The sequence below is a fragment of the Microcebus murinus genome, chromosome 14 (assembly GCF_040939455.1).
Source record: "Microcebus murinus isolate Inina chromosome 14, M.murinus_Inina_mat1.0, whole genome shotgun sequence".
Lineage (NCBI taxonomy): Eukaryota > Metazoa > Chordata > Mammalia > Primates > Cheirogaleidae > Microcebus > Microcebus murinus.
In genome coordinates, this window is record NC_134117.1 from 53,615,244 (window position 1) to 53,634,561 (window position 19,318).

The following is a 19,318-nucleotide window of genomic DNA, read 5'->3' on the forward strand; positions in this document are numbered from 1 at the left end:
AAACATACTCAGAGTGGTGTGTAGGGGACTGTCCTGAAGATAGGGCCGCCCCACATCCTGACTCCACAAACACCAGCTTCCTTCCTATGCAGAGCCTGCCCTTAGTCTGGCCTCCTTTTCTAGCCTGAAACCCCGGGCGCTGGCTGCGGGGCAGATGCTGCTCTCGGCACTTTGCTGGCATTACCCCATTTAGCCCCACAGCCCCCCATAAGGCAGGAACTGTTACCATCCATCAGGACAGATGAGGGTGCCCCCACTGGTGACTGTAGCTCTCTTACCGTATGTCCCCAGATGTGTCCCCAGAGCGTAGTAGCACACAGTAAATATTTCTTGCATTAGTAATCGCATGGCTCCACACCCCAATAGAAGATGGTGATGGCGTGGCTCTGCAATAGAACAGAAGAAGATCTAGGGGTCACAGTGGCTACCATGAAAGGAGTTCTGCTCTTTCAGGTGGCCCGGCACAGGTATGAAGTGAGGTTCCTGCCGCAGGGAAGGAAGCCAGGTTAGCCTGGTTCAGCAGGTGGGTGGCCTGGGCATCCACTCCCCTAAGTGACAACCCCTTGGTCCTGGCCCAATCCCTCAGCCCTACCCCAGAGAAGCAGGGTAGCATAACTGGGAGCTGTCCTTACGACTCGGGGCAGGCATCCCAATCCAGAGAGGAAGGTTAAAAGGAACGAGGAAGAAATAGTTTGAAGAGGAGGAAACTAGAAGACAGGTTATCGGATGTAACCTGCTGGCTTTACCAAATCCCTGCCATGTGGCCCAAAGCCACCCACCACTTGACCCACCATTTTCCTTCATCCACGGGATGTCCTCGTGAGTTAAGTACTGTCGCCCCCTGTTTCCAAATGGGGAAACTGAGGCTTGTGGGGTTTAGGCCATGACCCAAGGACAGTGACAGCTGGGATTTGGACCACTCTGGAGGTCAGCAGAGCGCATGCTTGTAACCAGCGCACTCTCTGACCAGTCCATCCACCTCAGTATTCCCCGCCCTGGCTGCACACGGGGTCACCTGCCCCACCACCCAATTCTGATTCGGTCCGAGGAGGGGCCCGGGCACAGGCATTTCAAGTTCTCCAGATGAGGCTGAGGTGCAGCCAGGTAAGAGCCAAGTGAAAGGTTACATGTTGGGGTAAAAGCAGCTCTTCTCTGCCTCCACCTGAGCACCCATGAAACGGGCTCAGGCTACATCATGATAGACTTAGGTGAGCCTTCTGGAAGAACTTCCTGCAGTGCAAGTCGTCACACCTGGCAGTAGAGGGAAGTTTCCTCAGTGTAGAGTTAGGGCCGGAAGTCCAAGGAATTGGCCTGTTCCACCCCAGAGAGTGGGGGCTCCTCACGGGACCTTGCAAACATAGGTCGGTGGCTAAAGGGTTTGGTGCTCGTACATGCTGTGGCTTGGGCGGACACCTTCCCCAAGCCCCCAGTCCTGTGCCAGCCAGGGATGGCCCCTGGGGGGCCTTCGCCCTCCCTCTGGGTAAGTGCTGCCGTTTGCTGGGCCTGGGGGCCACGTGGGGCTGGTTAGGGGCTTGGAGGGCTCCGTAGCTGCCTTCTTCTTCCTTCCTACTTCCCAGCCTCCTGGAAAAGGAGCAGCAGGGCCAGCTGGGCCTCAAGGTGGGCGTCTTAGTACCTGGGGTGACACAGAGCAAGAGCAAGTCAGCCACGGGAGCACAAGAGAGGCAGACCTGGCCTCTGCTCCTCCGTGCCGCTGCTTCGCAGCCCGGTCCTGGCCAGCCGGGTGACCGCTTTGTGCTGTGTTGGTAGCCGAGGTCACCTGCCCCAGCGGCTTTAAGAGTCAGGGGTCATCTGTTTCTTAAAAGCTCCATCCCTGGGAGAAAGCTGGGTCTGTTCCGTGTCACGGGACCACAGGGCAGCAGGGAGGAACTTGGATTTGGCCACAGAAGGACTCTGGTCCTGGCAGTGCCATCTTTTGCTGTGTGGCCTGGGAGCAGGCTCTGTGGCCCTGAGCCCTCTGTCCCCAGACACGCCTGGTGGCATGTACGCAGCACTGCAGGTACGGTAGGGCGGGCAGTATGACAGTTACTGCTCACCTTCCCGGCAGCTGCTGTTCGGGGACCTCACTGAACCCCAACATTCGCTGCCTTTACTAAGCTCTTGGCATGTGCAGCCACTGTGCTAAGGGCACTGACGTGTTCATTAACTCAGCAATGTTTATTAATTAGCCCTACTGTGTGCCAGAGGCTTTATTTTCATGATCTCTTTTGGTCCTTACTATAGGCCAAAGACATAGGTATTAATATATTAAACCCATTTAACAGAGAAGGAAACCATGGCTGAAAAAGTTTGAGTCATTTGCTCCCAGGTGCAAAGTAAGTGACAACTGGGACTCAGACCTGGGTTCTCTGAGCCCCTGGTGTCCTCGCTGTTAACCTCTGTGCTCTCTGTCAGCGTTTTCAAACTTCTTTTGGCCACGATCAATATTTCACCTGGCAAGACATCCGTGTCTATAATGGAAACAAGTTCCATGAAGCTGCACCTACACTCAAAAAATGAAAACCCCATCTGGATGCAGTTTTCAAGGGGGAGCAAGTGACCGGCAGGGGCAGTGCTGGTTGCAAACCGTGTAGGGTGAGAATGGAGAGTTTGCCCTTGCGTTTGACCTTGTGCAGGTCCTTGGTGACCTTGGGGAATAGGCAGAAGCTGGAGCGGAGGCTGCGAGAGAGCGTGGCGGGGGCAGGGAGAGAGACTGGACACGGCAAACCGAGGGGGCTGCCTCAAGGAGTTTTGCTTTAAATGGGAACAGGGCAATGAAGCAGGAGAGGCAGGGAGCTGTGGTCAAGGAGGGTGAGAATTTTCTGTTCTTTTATTTTTACGACGGGAGAAATAGCAGGCGGCCTGTGTGCCGAAGCGAGTGATGGGGCAGAGAGCGGAAACGGGTGAGGGGGAAGAGCGAGCCCAGCGGAGCGCGGTCCAAGAGCAGGCCGGAGGGCTCGGGTGCGCCGAGGAGGCAGGCTCCAGAAGAGGACGCAGAAAGCGCACCTTTAGTGATCGAGAGGAAGGCTGCAAACGATAAAATAGAATAAAATAAAACTCTGGCTGTGACCCATCAAATGGATCTCATATCCTTTAATGGGCTGCAAGCTGTAGTTTGAAAAGCCCCGGCTCTGCCTCCTTGGCTCTAACCTCACAGCCATCCGCTAGGGTGCCTCGGGTCCTCACTCTACGGAGCAGGAGAGTGGGGACGCCAAGTGACTTGCTGGTGCCCTAGTCGCTACTGGGACGAGTGGGGCTGCAGCCCGGCATCGGAGTTCCTGAGGTGCTTGCCGAGTACCCCCATCCCCAGACTCTGCCCTGCTGACTGCACCCCCCGAGGTGGCCCCGATGTGGCCAGCCGGCAGGGGGGGCAGGTATCCAGCACCCCCTCCGTGGCACGGGCTGCTGTCGGAGGAGCGTGCACCATTCTGGATGTAGACGACCTTGGCGCTCCTGTAGGCAGATCTTAGTGCCACTCAGATCTCTCTCCCAATGGAGAGGATGTTTAGACTCCCTTTGGCAACCCACTTTTTAAGAGCAGAATTCCAGAGAGCGGTGCTCGGTGAAACTCCCCTCCTCCCCACAGCATCGGAGCGCACTGAGGCAGGATTTGGGGTGAGCTCTGTCACCCCAGAGAAGGAGCTGGGGGTGGTCTGGGAGCCAGGCAGGATGGGAGGGGCCCCATGCTCCTGCCGCAGGGTGTGGGCGAGTGGCTGCCAGTCGCTTGGGCTGGCATGGATGGCTGCTCTAACCCATTTTTTTAAAAATTAGAACCAAAAGTGAGTCATTTTTTTTTTATTCCCTTGTCCGCCCTCCGACTCTGACTGCACACCCAGCCAGCGTGCCTTTCCCCGTAAATATACCTGTGATGGCTTTTTCTTCTGTTTTTAGCTCTTCCTGCAGCCCTCCAAGGGGGAGAAACGGCCCGGCTCGAAATGCTATCAGTCATGCCTTTGGTGGCCTCGGCTCCTCGGCTTCTGTGTTTATTTTCTCCCCACATGCTCGTGACCCCCCCGGCCCCACCCGCGCCGTGTCCCCTGGCCCTCCAGGCTAGCGACCGCTCCCTCCCTGCCTTCGATTCCATTTCTTCCTAAACGCCTCCCTAGAATCCAGAGGGGATTTCCTGGACAAATTAGAAGATGGCCTGGACCTGAAGTGTCCAAGCATCTCTTTAATGCGACTGATCGATTGATCACCATGAGCACCCAGAGAGCCCAAGTCAGAGTCTCCCCCTGAGAAGCCGGGCGCTTTCTCTGCGGGTGGTCAGTCTGGGCAGGGTCCCTTGCCGGCCTCCTTCGGGTCCTCGCTGGCCGCGTGTGTCTGCGCAGCCTGTGGTTTCTGCCCACGAGCACCTCCAAAGAGAAGCTGCCTCCCCAGGCGGACACAGCACGCCGTTGAGGAAGTGCCTGCCGGGGCTGAGGACTCCTGTTCCTCGTGGTCCCCAGGGTTTCTTCTGCAGACAGTGGCTGGAGCACCCCCCAGACCACCTCCTCATTTCCCCCAGGCCACAGGGTATGGCCCATGTCCCCGGTCGTCAGTCTCGTGCCGCTGATGCAGGGGGATCTTCTGGGGGCCGCAGAAACTGCCCCGTCAGGCGAGGGCCGAGCGGGTAGGTGGGGAGTTTTCTTGGAAGGCTTTCTTCCTCCTTTCCCCGGCCACGTGGCAGGGGTCAGGCTGCAAAAGAGGAAGGACAGGCTGGCCTGGGTTTCAGCAGTGACTGAGCCTCGAATCAGCTCATCCTCCCTCCAGGACCTCAGAGTCACTTGTGCGTGGGTCCCTCTGTGTCTGAGCCTCCTCTGCCTATTACGTTTCCGGGGATCAGTAGGATGAAAGTGAAAGGGGCCAGCTTGCCCCAAGTTAGGGGCCTCGCAGAAGTGTGGCAAGGGAAGGGCGTGGAAGGGTTGAGAGAAAACAGGTTTGCATGTTCTCTGCTCACCCGCATGGCAGAAGGACCCTGGCACTCAAGAGGGCCGATTTCTGTTTCTGACTGTTTCGTGCTTGCTGGGCGATTGGAGGCTCTGTTGCCTTTTTTAAAAAAATGAGACTAGACTGCAGAGATTGGGGTGGCCAACTTTTTCTGCAAAGGGCCTGATAGCAAATATTTTAGGCCCCATGATCTCTGTTTGCTACTCAGCTCTACCCTTGACAATGTGTGAACAAGTGGGCCTGACCCCAGGGCAGGGTTCTGGTATTTACAAAAAAGCTGTGGGCAGATTTGGCCTAAGCGCTGTCCTTTGCCAACCCCTGGTCATGGGACACTCCCTTATGGCTGGTGTCCCGTGATCTGTTAGAGGTACCTACCCTGCTTGATTTTTCTTCAAAGCACTTATCACTGCCTGGCGTGGTCTCTCTCTGTTTATACGTTTGCTGGCGGTCTCCTTAACTAACCAGCAGCTCCATGCAGGCGGGAACTTGGGCCGGCTCTCCCATGTCTAGAATATCTAGTGAGCTAAGTAAATATTTGTAGACGGATTCCCCCATATCCATGCTGTCTGGTGAGCTAAGTGAATATTTGCGGAAGGGCGAATGCATCTCTACGTGTCTGTGGAAGGGCTGTCGTGTCCATGCTGGCTGGGGTGGGCGGGAGGAAGACCTGTCATCGCAGGACTATGTCGTGGTCCTGCATTCAGGGCTTTGGAATCTCACTATGGGGTTTCTCATGGTGGAGTGGTTATTCTGCCCAGAATGCTCGGATCACACCAGAGCAGACTCCCTCTGCCTGCCTGGCCAGCAGCATACCCTACCTGAGTGTGCCCTGTCCCTCTAAGTCTCCCCACCACGGCCATCACCCCAGCCTAAGCCTGTGTGGCTCCTCCGGGGATCCCCTGCAATCCAGACCCCATGGCGCCTGCAGATGTAATCTCTTTAAGACTTAAGCAGGTACAAGACATACCCCCCGTGCCAGATAAAGGGGCCTGAGCTCTGGGGACAGAGGCCTGGGTTTGAGCTGTGTAACTTTGGGCAAGTTACCTGACCTCTCTGAGCCTCGGTTTCCTCATCCAGAACATGAATCTCCCCTCAGAGAGGTGCACGAAAGGTAAAGAATGCTCAGAACAGCAGGGCATGGGGACGGATGGCCGGTACCAGGTTTCTCAGCTGCTTCGAGTCCTGCAGTGGCTCCCGTTGCCCTCCCAGCACTGCCTGCCCGGGCCCCGGCCTCACCTCCTACTCCCCCTCCCCATCCGTACCCCACGCTCACCCCCGTGGCTGCTCCAACACACCACACTCATTCCTGCCTCAGGGCCAACAATACGCTGTTCCCTCCATCCAGAATGCTGTTCCCCTCACACAGCTTATCCTGTGGGTCTCAGCCCAAACACCACCTGCTTTTAAGAGGCGTCTCTCACTACCCTTGCCAGCAGCAGTCTCCTCCTTTAGGTTCTAGTTTAGCCAATTTTTTGGTTTTGCTTTTTGTTGCATTTACCCTAAGTGGGGGGTGTTTTCCCCCTCTTGCTGTCCACTCATTTTTTGGCCTCCGTGGCTGGAGCGCTGGTGCCCCCTGCCCAGCGCACGCCCAGCACACTAAGGTGCTCAGCCGCTAATTGTCCAATAAGCGACTGAGCGCTAGAAGGCCAACTGCCCTTCACCTTTGGGCGAATAAATGAATGGATGAATGAACAGCCACTGCCACCTGCCCGCCCCTCCTCCGCTCAGTCCACCACTCTGTGCCCAGCCCTGACTGCACCGTTGGCTGCTCAGTGGCCCCCCGGAGGGCCCTAGTCTCTTCTGAAACAGACCCCTCGCTAGCTGCTGCCCGAGACCATCCCGGAGCCTCCCCCAGCCTCCCTCGCCTACACAGGCCCCGTCATCTGACCAAACTGGAGCCCCCAGGGTGTCCCGACAAGGGGCCGGAAGAGGGGACTGTGCACCAAGGTGCTGGGTGGGGTGCTGGAGGCAGGGCTCCCAGGAGAAGAGGGCGCGGCAGCTGGGCCTGCGAGGCAGATGGGTGGCACAAGGGCGGCCCAAGGAGGAGCTTAAGTTGAACTAAGGTGGGAGCCAGGGTGGGCAGAGGGGCGCGTGCGGACACCGGGCAGGAATGTGAGTCACAGTCAGGTGATGGGGAGATGGGGCCAGCAGGTGAGATTGGCCTGGGGTGAGGGCAAAGGAGGAACCAAAGAAACTCTGCAGAGGGGCCGAGAAAAGGAGTCAGACTAGGGGACTGACAAGCAAAGCTCGAGGGAAGAATCTTTCCTTGCTTCTTCTTCCAGCCTCTCAGGGTTCCCGGCGCCCCATGGTGTCCCTCGGCTTGTGGTGGCATCACTGCAGTCTCTGCCTCGTCTTGGCGTGGCCTCCTCTTAGACATGCCCTGGTCCTTGCATTTGGGGTTCACCCTACTCCAGTGCGATACCGTCTTAGTTACATCCGCAAAGACCCTGTTTCCAAGCAAGGTCACGCTCTGAGGTCTGGGCTGGCATGAATGCAGCCCACTGTAGACGGGGCGGCATGCAGCGGCAGGAGTGTGAGGGTCGGGACCAAGGGGGCCCCTGGGGACCCTTTGAGGAAACGTGTCCGCAGGGCAGCGGGGAGGGGTGAGGCCCCGCAGTGTGGGCATGGATGACATTTTCAGGAAGTCTGGAGTGAAGGAAACGAGGGGCCCTGTGGCTGGAGGAAGCCAAGTCAGAAGGGTTTTGGTTTTTTTTAGCCAAAGGGAAACCTAAAAGAGCCTCTTGGCCATGAGAGAAAGAGCCACCAGCAGTGAAGGGGAGGGAGGGAAATCCAGGCAGGAAAGGCGGGAATTAGTGGCACGAGTCTCCGAGTCTCCGACAAGCCAGCTCAGGCTGGAGGAAGAGCACTTCTCAGGGAGCGGAGAGGTGTGCTCTATTAAGTCTCCCAGAGGGGAGAAGGTGGAGAAGCTCTTTCCAGAAGGCTCAGGAGTGTCGCTTACTTTCTGGCAGGGATTGCAAAGGAGGTGTGAGAAAGGATGGAGGGCTGGGAGGGCCTCCAAGGCTCTCGAGAAGCAGAAGCTCAGCGGCCCCCGCGAGCCGAGGCCAGGGCTCGGGGGCTGCAGGGAGAGCTGCGTGCAGAGGTCCGATGGGGGCTCCCCGTCCTCAGGGTGGCTGCAGTGGCTCAGCGTGTCCGGTCGGCGTTTGTCCAGGGCTCACCTATGTGATTCCGACCGCGGCTTTCCTCTGTCCTCAGGCCCCTGGCCACCCCACCCATCCTAGGGTCTCCCTGGCCCCTGCTCCCTGCCCGGCCAGCCCTCCCAGCCCTCTATGCGGGGGGCCACACGCTGGTTAACTCTCCAGGGCCAGGGCCCCAAACAGAGGGCCTTGGAACCCACGGAAAGGACACCAGCCCACCCCTTCTGGGGACACTGCCCTCTCCGCTCGCCTCCCAACCTGCTCAGGAATGATTTGAGCCGATGCCCGGGGCGAGGGCACCCTCCCTGCGACCTCCCAGGCCACAGAACTTGGCGACCTGAAGGCAGCGAGTTTGCAGTGGCAAACTATTCTCGGCTCCGGCCTGCTCGCTGCTGCTAATTTCATGCCCCTGTGATCCAGGTAACGCTCCGCTGCCTTGAGCTGCCACCCCCAGGCTCGAATCGCTTTTCCTCGCCCCGCAGGAGCCCAGCTGCCGCTGCCGCCGCGTTCTGGAGGCGGGGGCTGCACGGGGCTCGGTGGCACGGGCATCCAGGCTGCCGCGGCTCGTGACTAATTTGCTGCGCTTATTTCCAAGTGCCCAAATGGCATTCGGGGGAGAGGAGGCTTAACCAGGGCCTGCCAGAGATAAACGGGCTCATTTCGGGGCCTCCCTGCCTGAAGAAACCTCTTTACCTGGACTCTGAGCCCGGAATTAAATTCTTCCAGAAGAGATGCTTAGCGCGGAGCCTCTCAGCGTGGCGGAGGAGAGGAAATGTTCCCCGTCGCAAAATGGGCCTCACATCTGGCCAGCTGGCTCCGGTGGGTTTTTAAATCGTGTTTGAAGAGTGTTTCCCCCTTTCCTGGTGCTCGCTCACAAACGGGGCCAGAGCGTAGCGGATGGAAATGAGTTTCCTTGTCGCCATCACAAGTGACTCCAGTGCCCCGAGCCCAGGCCGCACGTGCCTTGTCCATACTGACCTGGCTTCTGGGGGGCAGCTGGCGCCGGGCACCCTGGGCCAGGGTCTGTGCACAGGCTGGGTTAGGAGCCCCACCCCCACCCCGGCTGCACAGCCGGGACCGGGACCGGGAAGCCTGCCTGCTGCTGCCTGACCACACCGCCCTCTCCCTCCGGTCTGCGCTCAGCCGCCGGCCGCGTCCATCCCTTTCGGGAGGCTGGCAGGTGGGGGCTTTCCTCTTCATCTTTTTAACACTACTGCAATCCATGAGCCCATGGAAATGCCCTGGGGGATGGGCAGGGCAGGGGGGGGTTGAGAGAAGGGATAGCTCTTCTGCGCCGCTCACCCCGAAAGAAATGTGTCTCTCGTTGATGGAACCTCAGATCCCAAGAGCCGGTACTGCTTGCTGTTAGGAAGGCACGGGGGCTGCCAGTCCGGCACTGGCGCATCCTGATGGCACGCCGCGGCCCCAGTGACAGTGCTTGGGCTGGTGCGTTTTACATGTGTAGAGTGATGGTGAATATGTCTCCCCAGGTCCCTGCCCCACCCCGAGTCACAAGGTCCTGTCCCCAGCATTGCCCAGCTGTGCGCCTCTGGAATCGGCCTCAGGCTGCTTCTCTGTAAAATGGGAGCGATTCCAGCTGTGCCTGGCCCTGCGAGCTGCGGTGAGAGCACGTGGGCTGGCGTCTGTGCGGGCCACGTGTCATAGTTGACTAGCATTCCTCGGGGCTTCGTTTCCCCTCCCCGGTTACCTGGTTGCAGGATGTTACTGCTACTGGGGGCTGGGGCTTGCAAGGGGCAGGTGGAGATCGGGGGAGCTCGGAGGAGGTCAGATCACACATTCAAGGGGCGGAGCTTTCCCTCTGGTCCTCAGAGCTGGGCCTTGCCCTGCGAGGGTTTGAGACCTCAGAGTGGTGACTGACAGGCCTCTCTCCTCAGCTCCCTGGGGCACGGGCACCTTGGCTGCCAGAGGTCCCCCCAGCCCTCGCCGCCTCTCCCCCAGTCACGCGGGTTGGGTGAGGTTTGCTTCAGCTCCGCAGATTCCTGTGTGTGCTGAGGAAAGGCTCAGAGGTCGGTTGCAGCGAGTGGACGTGCTTTGGGTCCCCCGTGGCAAAGAAGCATCCCCGTGTGCACACGCCACTACCTCCTGTTGGTGCACCCGTCTTTCTGCACCTCCGTGTCTGTCGGACACGCTCCCCGATCTGCCCAGCTGCCCACGGCGTGTCTGCTGTGCCCAGGTTTGCACCTGACTCCCCAGGGCACACAGGTGCCACCGCTTCTCCGTCACATCTGCCCAGCTGCCGGCACAATGCAGGCACACACTGTGATTCCGTGTGCAGGCCTGCCATGGGATTACCACCCGGCCTCAGGGTCTCCTGCCCGGGGCCCACCTGCTGGAGCAGGTGTCATCGGCTCGTGGCACCTCTGGCATGCATTCCCTGCCTTCCTGCCAAAGCACCCACAGTCTTTATTTATTTTTTTTTTTTTGAGACAGAGTCTCACTCTGTTGCCGGGGCTAGAGTGCTGTGGCATCAGCCTAGCTCACAGCAACCTCAAACTCCTGGGCTCAAGCAATCCTCCTGCCTCAGCCTCCCGAGTAGCTGGGACTGCAGGCATGTGCCATCATGCCTGGCTAATTTTTTCTATGTATTTTTAGTTGGTCAATTAATTTCTTTCTATTTTTAGTAGAGACAGTGTCTCGCTCTTGCTCAGGCTGGTCTCAAACACCTGACCTCGAGCAATCCGCCTGCCTCAGCCTCCCAGAGTGCTAGGATTACAGGCGGGAGCCACCTCGCCCAGCCCACCCACAGTGTTTAACCTGCAGATCTGTAAGGCCCAAACTGACCCCCAGCGCCTGCAGGTTTTCAGCAGGCTGTAGACACAGGCCTGCTGTTGCACAGTTCTGGGCGGCACCGTGCACGTCACAGCCCCGGGGTTGTGTGAAGCGCAGCCTCAGCTGTCGTGCACAGCAGCCCCGGTGCTGCCTCCCGCACAGTCTCCTCGTCCCTCCACTCCTCCGTGGCTGGAGCTGCCTTTGGGGGTCCGTGTGTTCACCTCTAAAAATGGAGATGGTTTCAGGGACCCTGCTGGGACAAAAAAGAGCCTTTGGGGCGAGCTCTCAGGAATCAGGCCCAAGTGGAGGTGAACTCTGTGTCAGTGATCCCAAAACATTGCATTCCGTGCAGTCCACCCATGAACCACATGGAGATTACGGATTGCTCCGGAGGGGACAGTACTGGTACCATCCTAGTCACAAATGTGTTTGAACCTGTGTCCAAAGGTTCTCACATTTCCTTAAGCAAGATGGGAGAAGGTCGCCCCGGCACCCCTTGGAAGCCGATGAGATGAACCCAGGAGGGAGGTGCCAGCGGCAGAGCCACAAAGTGCATAGTCAGGCGTGGAAGGCGGGAGCTCGACTGCAGGGTCCCGTGCAGTAGTCCATCAGGGAAGCAAGAGGGAGGGAAGAGGGAAGTGAGGCAGGGGTGGAGAGTGCAAACACAGGGAGCTACCCGATGACTGAGCCAGCCACAGCCTTGCAACAAAACACACGTGGGGCCGGGGCACGGTGGCTCACGCCTATAATCCTGGCACTCTGGGAGGCTGAGGCGGTTGGATCGCTCAAGGTCAGGAGTTCAAAACCAGCCTGAGCAAGAGCCAGACCTCGGCTCTACTAAAAATAGAAAGAAATTAATTGGCCAACTAAAAATATATATATATATTAAATTAGCCAGGCATGGTGGCTTATGCCCATAGTCCCAGCTACTTGGGAGGCTGAGGCAGGAGGATGGCTTGAGTCCAGGAGTTTGAGGTTGCTGTGAGCTAGGCTGACGCCACGGCACTCTAGCCCGGGCAACAGAGTGAGACTCTGTCTAAAAAAAGAAAACACACGTGGGACGTCTCCAGAGAAGCCACTTGGAGCCACCACATTTCAGAGCAGTCCCACAGGGGCAGGATAGGTTAATCTGCTGGCTCCTTCCACCTCCTGCCTCTCATTGGTCAAAGTCCACCTCGTGGCCCCCCCCACCCCCCGACCCTTCCAGGCGTGTGACCTGACCTTTCTCCCAACCACTGGCGCAGCCGGCGGTGCGTAGGCCCAGGGATCTCTCGCTGGCAGCGGCTCCTCTGGTGGCAGTGGCTTTATGACAGGGAGTCACCGGAGGGGCAGGGTGAACAGGTCTGGAGTGACACGTAAACTAAATCCAGTTTCCTGAACCCAGCGTGTGTTGGTGAGGAAGGGCCGAGGGGACTGATGTGCCCAGCGAGCATAGCCTCTGTCCCCAAGTGGGCCAGCACGCTGGTCTTCCTGTCTGGCAGGAAGTCATGTCAGCTGTCCCTGTTTTTATCGAGGAACTGATTGTAAGTTGAAACAGGAAGGCTATAATATTCAGCACAACCCTGATGAGTAGGAACCCAGCCTCCTGAAACCCTCGTGAATTAGGAGTCTGTTGTGGCATGACAAAACACTACACACTTAGCGGCTTAAAACCCCAGACATTTACTGTCACAGTGACTAGGGGCCAGGAATCTGGGCACACCTTACGTGCATCTTCTGCTTAAGTCCTCACAAGGCGGTGTCAGCGGGGCTGCGGTCTCATCTGAGGCTCAGTTGGAGAAGGACCCCCTCCAAGCTCACTCAGATCCAGCTGTTGGCAGAATTCAGTTCCCTATGGTCTAGGCCTGAGAGCTTTGGTTTCTTTTCTTTTCTTTTTTTTTTTTTTTTGAGACAGAGTCTCACTGTGTTGCGTGGGCTAGAGTGAGTGCCGTGGCATCAGCCTAGCTCACAGCAACCTCAAACTCCTGGGCTCAAGCGACCCTCCTGCCTCAGCCTCCTGAATAGCTGGGACTACAGGTGCGCACCACCATACCTGGCTGATTTTTTATATATGTATTTTTAGTTGTCCAGCTAATTTCTTTCTATTTTTTAAGGAGAGACGGGGTCTCGTTCTTGCTCAGGCTGGTCTCGAACTCCTGAGCTCAAATGATCCGCCCGCCTCGGCCTCCCAGAGTGCTAGGATTACAGGCGTGAGCCACCACACCCAGCCAGCAGCAAGTAATAGAATAAAAACCTCCACATGTTTATATCAGGAATTAAGTTTTGTTTTTTTTTAAATTTCACGGGCTGTGCTGAGGCCGCCCACGTCACAGCTCCCGATCTGTGCAGAAGGAAGGACGGCCCAGCTCCACGTCCCTGCCCCCCACTGCACGTACGTTCTTTGTAAGGCAGACACAGGCCCAGTAGACAAAAGGGACTCAGAGTCTTATCCAGTTGTCAATACTCAAAAAGCTTTTGAACATTAAAAAAAGCACATTTTTCTGCTCACATATCAACGAGCCAGAGCACCCAGTTACCTGGAAAATCCATACTTCTGGAACATTCAGGGGGCCTGAGCAGGCTCAAAGAGACAAAAACAGAGATTCCTTGTCCTTTGCGACAGCCGGTTACAGACTGAGCAACCGCCGAAGGAAGGGGCCTTGCTGGGGGCTTGGGCCAGGGCAGTCTCTTCCTAAGGGCCTCTCTCCTTTGCTTCCCAACCCCCAGCCCACCCCGCCCCACAGAGGCCCAGCCACTGTGTCCAGGTGTAATTGACGACGCCCCAGAGCAGTCCAGGCTCTGCTGAGCCCATCAAGGCAGGGACAATGAGGCGCGCCTCCCCGGCGGGAGGCTATTTCTAAGGCTCATGGTTGATGGACCACACTGGCTGCGATTATCATTTTAATTGCAAGGCCACCACGGCCTTATATTCAGGGTGCGGATTTCAAAGACCACAAAACACTCTGCAAGCTTAAAAGGGGCCAGTAGCACGGCCTGTGCTTCAGACGAAAAGGGGGGCCCCTTATGGCATTTTTCTTTCTTGGCAATCACACTCTCCCAGAAAGGAGAACTCTGACCCTCTCCCTCAAGGTCACACTCCCATCCCACCTCCTCTGGGACCTTCCCCAAACCCATGGCATTCCCACTGTCTCGAGCACCTAGCCTCTCCTCCCCCGCGCCCCAACCTGGAACCTCCCACGGGTCCTTTCTCAGGTTTGGCAAACAGCTCCAACCCATTGAAAAAACCGTCAGGTTCCATCTTACCCTCCTGGCGGGGCGCAGGGTTCCGCAGGGGCAGGAGCCACACCACGCTCGGTGGGGTCTCTGGACATTGCCAAGTGCTCTGCACTCGCCGTTCTTTGCACCCGGCACGTTGGTGCTCAACACGTGTCCTCGGTTAACTTTCTCAAGCTGTCCAGAGTGGGAAACTCACAGCTTCTTTTTTTTTTTGCTTGTTTATTTAGGGTTAAACAATATAACTGATATAAAGTCCTTGTATTTGGTACATGGTAAATGCTGGACACACGCAAGCTGTTATTATCGCAGCTTAGAACTCGTCATTACCAACCTGGGCTTCGTGGTTTGACCGTGAGCAGCGACCAAAGCCAAGATACATCAGCCCTTTCCAGTGTTGTGTGTTTAAAGACAGGTCTATTAAGGGATACTGCACACATGGGACGGTCCCTTTCGTGGGTGGACATTCTCCGAGTTTTGACGCACACAGCTGCCGTGCCGCCGCTTGCACTGTGGGTTCCAGAACATTCTAATCAGGAAAGCCTTTGCCTTTCAGTGGTCCCCTGCACTCTCTCTCATATCCCTGAGCTGCAGCTGGGAAAGTGCCCTTTTTCCGCATTCTGGCCAGTCTAGGAGCCGTTTCCCGAGATGGCTTTGACCTTCTGTGGCAGCTCCATCGAGAGAGCAAGTCCAGAGTCAGAACAAAGTTTCCCTCCAGGGAGCAGCGCCTGGTGCATGTCTGAGAGGTTTTACTTGGTTGCAAGAACGTGAGAGTATGGTCGGGTCATTAAAGAAAACCCACGTGGATAATCCCGCACTTGGGCAGCGGGCCAGGAAGGCTGATCGGGCAGAGCTTTTCTTCTCAGACACGTGCGGGGGCGGGGTGGGGGGGGTCCTGCGCCGTTGCCTCTGTCTGTGGGGGGAGCGTGAGCTGCAGGGCATCGGGGCTCACTGCGCACAGGGACGATGTCCTTATGTCGCAGCAGTTAGCACAACTGACACCGACAGCTGTTTGTTGAGTGACTGAGTGAGTGGTCTTAGACTGGAGATGGGGTGGGACCGTGTCATCCTGTGGTGGGCTTACCCACGGCTCCTGGGTGTCTGCAGACAGCAGGGAGAAGCCCCCCCAAGAGGGGCCCTGTCTCTGCTCTGGGGTGGGGCCTCGCCTCCACCCGAGTGACCTCGGCAGCCTCTCGCTTGTGTGCTTCCAGAACTACTTTGAGAGCTACCTTGCCGTCGCCTCCACCGTGCCCTCCGTGCTGTGCCTGCTGGCCAACTTCCTGCTTGTCAACAGGTAGGCCGCCCCTCTCAGGCCCCAGCCTCACCCCGCGCCTCCGAGATGCCCCCCATCCACACCCGCTTTCTCTCTGCCTACTCTAACGCTGGCCACCAAAGTAGAAGGCAGGCAGCTCAGACGTGTCCACGAAGATCGAGAGGGCAGACCAGCTGCCTGGGGACATTGCTGTGACAGCGGGTCGGGGTCCAGAGGACTTCCCCCTTCCTCTTCCCAGGGGAGCCTGTCTCAGTGGCTGCAAGGCCTGTGGCCCACCGCCCAACTGTGCAGTGCTAAGCTGGTAACACCGGCCGACGGGTCAAGGGGGAATTTCTGACGTTGCCTTGGTGAGGACTAGGAGAGGCTCCATCTGGACGCACTGTGGAAGGAGCTATTTAGGATGGCCCACAGACCCCACCGGGTGACTGTTGCTGGCCGTTCTCGATTGGTGTTTATATGGACAACAGTCCTAGCCCCTTTGCATGCACGTCCCCTACGCTACTGCTGAGTGATAGCAGCAGTGGTTATGTTGTGGTCCAGAAACCTGGCCTCTCCTGGGCGTGGCCTACTGAGACCTTAGATCACCCATGGCAAATCTATTTTTCCCGGCTCTGGTCCATTTGTAGTGACTGCCAGATCTCTGGTTGAACAGGATTCTAAGGCAGGTCCAGCTTCAGGGAGTGTGCCGTGATTGATTAGTGATGTCTGCCCTGGGTACAGGAGGAGAGAGGGTGGCACTAGCACCTCCTGTGTCCCAAGCCTGAACAACAGATCAGCCTTTCCAAACATATTATGCTATGGGGCTATTCCAGTAAGCGGTTGTTAAATAATGTGATCCCAAAGCATAGTGGCTTAAATCCATAGCGGTAATTAGTATTTCTCATGTTCTGGGGGTTATCGAGGCTCAGCTGGCAAGTCTGGCTCATCGTGTCTCCTGCAGCTGCAGTCAGACAGCAGCTGGGCTGGAACCCATTTGTCTTCATATTCTCTCTCTGTCTTTCTCTGTCCCCTCATCCTCCCTTTTCTCTTTCTCTCTCTTTTTCCTTCTCTCCTGCTCCGCTGCTAGTCTCCCTGCTGGCCTCAGGGTGACAGGACTGCTGACATAGTGGCTGAGGGCAAATGCCCCAAGCGAGCAGGGAGAAGCTGTGCTTTTGCCATCCTCGACCGTGCAGGGCAGTTACAAAGCCCGCTCGGTTTCAAGGGGACGTGGGCTCCACTTCCCAACGGAAAGAGTGTCAAAGGATTTGCACCTGTCCTAAAACCAAAGTGCGGTCTGGAAGAGTGAGGAGAGCGTTGCTCAGAGGGGCCTGAGGGCCTGGCAGCCCCTCTTCCAGGCTGCGGGCTGCTCTGTCTCCAGCAAGGCATGGGCCCTTGCCGGAGGGTGGGCAGGGGAAGGTTCAGCAGTTGTGGGACCATCTGCAGGGGACTAGCCCACCCGGCCTGCCCGTGACTCTCCTGGGCTCTAGGGCTGAGGTGAGGGCAGTGTGGGGAAACGCTCCCAGGCCTCCATCTGCTTCCAGGCTGTGGGAAGACGGTTTGGGGCTAAGCTGCTTTTTATTTAATGTGCGAGATTGAAGCATCTCCTTTTCTCCCCTCCTGGAGAACCCTGGTTTTCTCCGACTGGCTCATCCATAATCGCCAAGTGTTTTATTATGTTAAATCTGCAGCATCATAAATACTTATGAGGACGATTTACATTTTGGAGACTTATGAAGAAACCAGTCCCCTGGGGTCCTGTGCCCTAACGAGTAAGGGGGTGGAGGAGCCGACAGCCCCCTCCAAGGATCTTTCTGGGAATGTGACCTGCCCCAGGCTCGGGCCTGGAACTGTCGTCTAGCCGTGCCTATCCCCCGGGCCACTCTCCCTGCCAGGATGAGAGAGGCAGAGAGGGAAGCCGGTGTCGCCTGTTAGTGCCCGCGGGACAGGCTTGCACCTGGCAGCTCTCCTGAAGCTTGAGGAATGTTGGAGACAGCCCCGGAACCGTAGATGCAGGCTCTGGTCGGGCGTGGTTGATGCAGCAGGGAATCAGCAGGCGAGGAGGAGACCCGCACAGGTGAGGGGCCTTGTGGGTACAGAGCCAGTGTTCCAAACTGCATGGCGCTCGGAATGCCGACGTCTGCCTGTGCACCTCCCTCTCCTCCCGCCCTGGGCGTGCCTGAGCGAGAAGTCCCCCAGCTCTTTGCACGGCCACCTTCCTGTCCAAGCCACTTAATCACCTTGTAGTGACAGCACACAGGAGGGCTTCTGCTGGACTTTGTCCTTACCGGCAGATGTCTTCAGCCCCACTCCCCACCACGCCGAGGAGGGGGCAGGAGGCAGGCAGCAGCCCCCACACTGCTGGTCCCCTGGCTTGTCTATCTGTACATCCAGCATTACCAGGTGCCCGCCAGACCCTGTGCTGGTGCCAGGGGAGAACAGGCAGGGCCCTGCCCTTGCACCCAGAGTGTCCTTTGCCACCTCCTTGCCCCAAGAAACTGGTTAAAACTTTTTGGTATTTGTCTCCAATGTCTCTGTCGACTTGAATTTCTTCAGATTTAGAATTCTTAGCTGTTAGGGACTTTAATATAATATTATCTGGTCTAGTCTCTTCTTTTTAGAGATGAGAGGACAGAGGCTCAGAGAGATTGGATATTTGCCTGGGGTCACGCAGCAAATTGATGACAGAGCTGGGCAAGGCTCTGGTCTCCTGACTCAGGCTCTCTGCCCTTGCTGGCTCTTATCTTGGGGGTGGGTGGGGCAGCTCCAGCTGCTAGGCAAAGGCGGGGGACCCTGTGTGAAAAGCGTTGAGGTTGCAGGATCACCCCAAGCATCAGGGGTAGGGCTTGACTGCCAGCCCCCAGGGCCCCTGCTGTGCTCTTACAGCTGATGCTGTAGGCCCCCGAGGGTCCAGGCACTCTGCCCGGCTGCCCACTGCTTTCTGCCCAGGCCCGAGGCCCTTGCAGACCCTGAAACAAGGTTTCAAACACAAGTAGTTTATTCGGGAGGGGAAGGTGAAGAGCACAGAAGGCAGACAGGGAAGAAAAGGCGGCCCGTAAGGATGCCCTATCCAGCCAGCTCCCACACAGGGTGACCAGAGCTTAATCCAGCTGGGGACTCTGGGAGCCAGTGTGGACCACACAGCCGGTGGGGTGGGGGCTGGGGTACGTACCACCCACTTCCCTAGTCGTGATTGGAGGTGGTCTCAGGAGGTGTTACTTACCTGTCACTTCCAACCTGCTCCATGGACCAGTGTGTCATGGAGTGGTAGGAGGGAGGGCATGTGGACAGGACACCAGCAGCATCACTTTGGTTTCTGACCATGTCTTTCCCCAGCTTAAAACCCTGGGCACTCTTGGTGGCAAACAGTAGAGACACAAAAAAGGATTCTCTCGTTCTTTAACTAGAAATTAAAGGCCGGTCTGCCTGCAGGCAATGCTGGGTCTAGGGGGTCTCCGCTTGCCCAGGCTCCACGTGTCTCCCCTTGGCTTTACTCTGTATGCAGCGTCACTGCTCACAGCTGGCACGATGGCAGCTAGAGCCGCAGACACAGTCACAGCAGAGAGCTCCTCCCCACCGGCTTCCGTGCAGCAGTACCAGGGGAGACTTACTGGCCCTGTGTGGTCACATGCTAACTCCTCCCTCAGCCCCAGTGGCCTAGAGCATGGAACACTCTGATCTGTGATGAGCCAGGCCGGGTCATGCGCCTGTTGTTTGTGCTGTTGGTGTGGGTGATGTGGCCGACCACCGCCCCGGGACCTTCCCAGGGTGGCTGGGATGGAGGAAGGAGTGTTCTCCCAGGGGGAGGGGTGCTGGCAGGCAAAGATACACACACACCCCCACCCCCTCCAGGACGTGGATCCATGTCTCTGTCCAGCCTCATTTCAGCTCCCTGAACACGCCTCGCTCCCTCCAAGACTTGCACACTTACGTCCAGATGGGCTTCCCTGTCGTCCCCATGGTCTGGCTTAGGTGTTGCCTCCAGACA

General features: G+C 57.4%; 1 protein-coding gene across 1 annotated transcript in view; it reads left to right on the top strand.

The window, feature by feature from the left end:
- Positions 1-19,318, top strand: part of SLC29A3 (solute carrier family 29 member 3) — a 43,051-nt gene that overhangs the window by 7,530 nt on the left and 16,203 nt on the right. Inside the window, exon 3 of the mRNA XM_012762590.2 lies at positions 15,293-15,375. Within this exon, the coding sequence (XP_012618044.1) occupies positions 15,293-15,375 (83 nt within the window). The remainder of the gene's footprint in view (positions 1-15,292; positions 15,376-19,318) is intronic.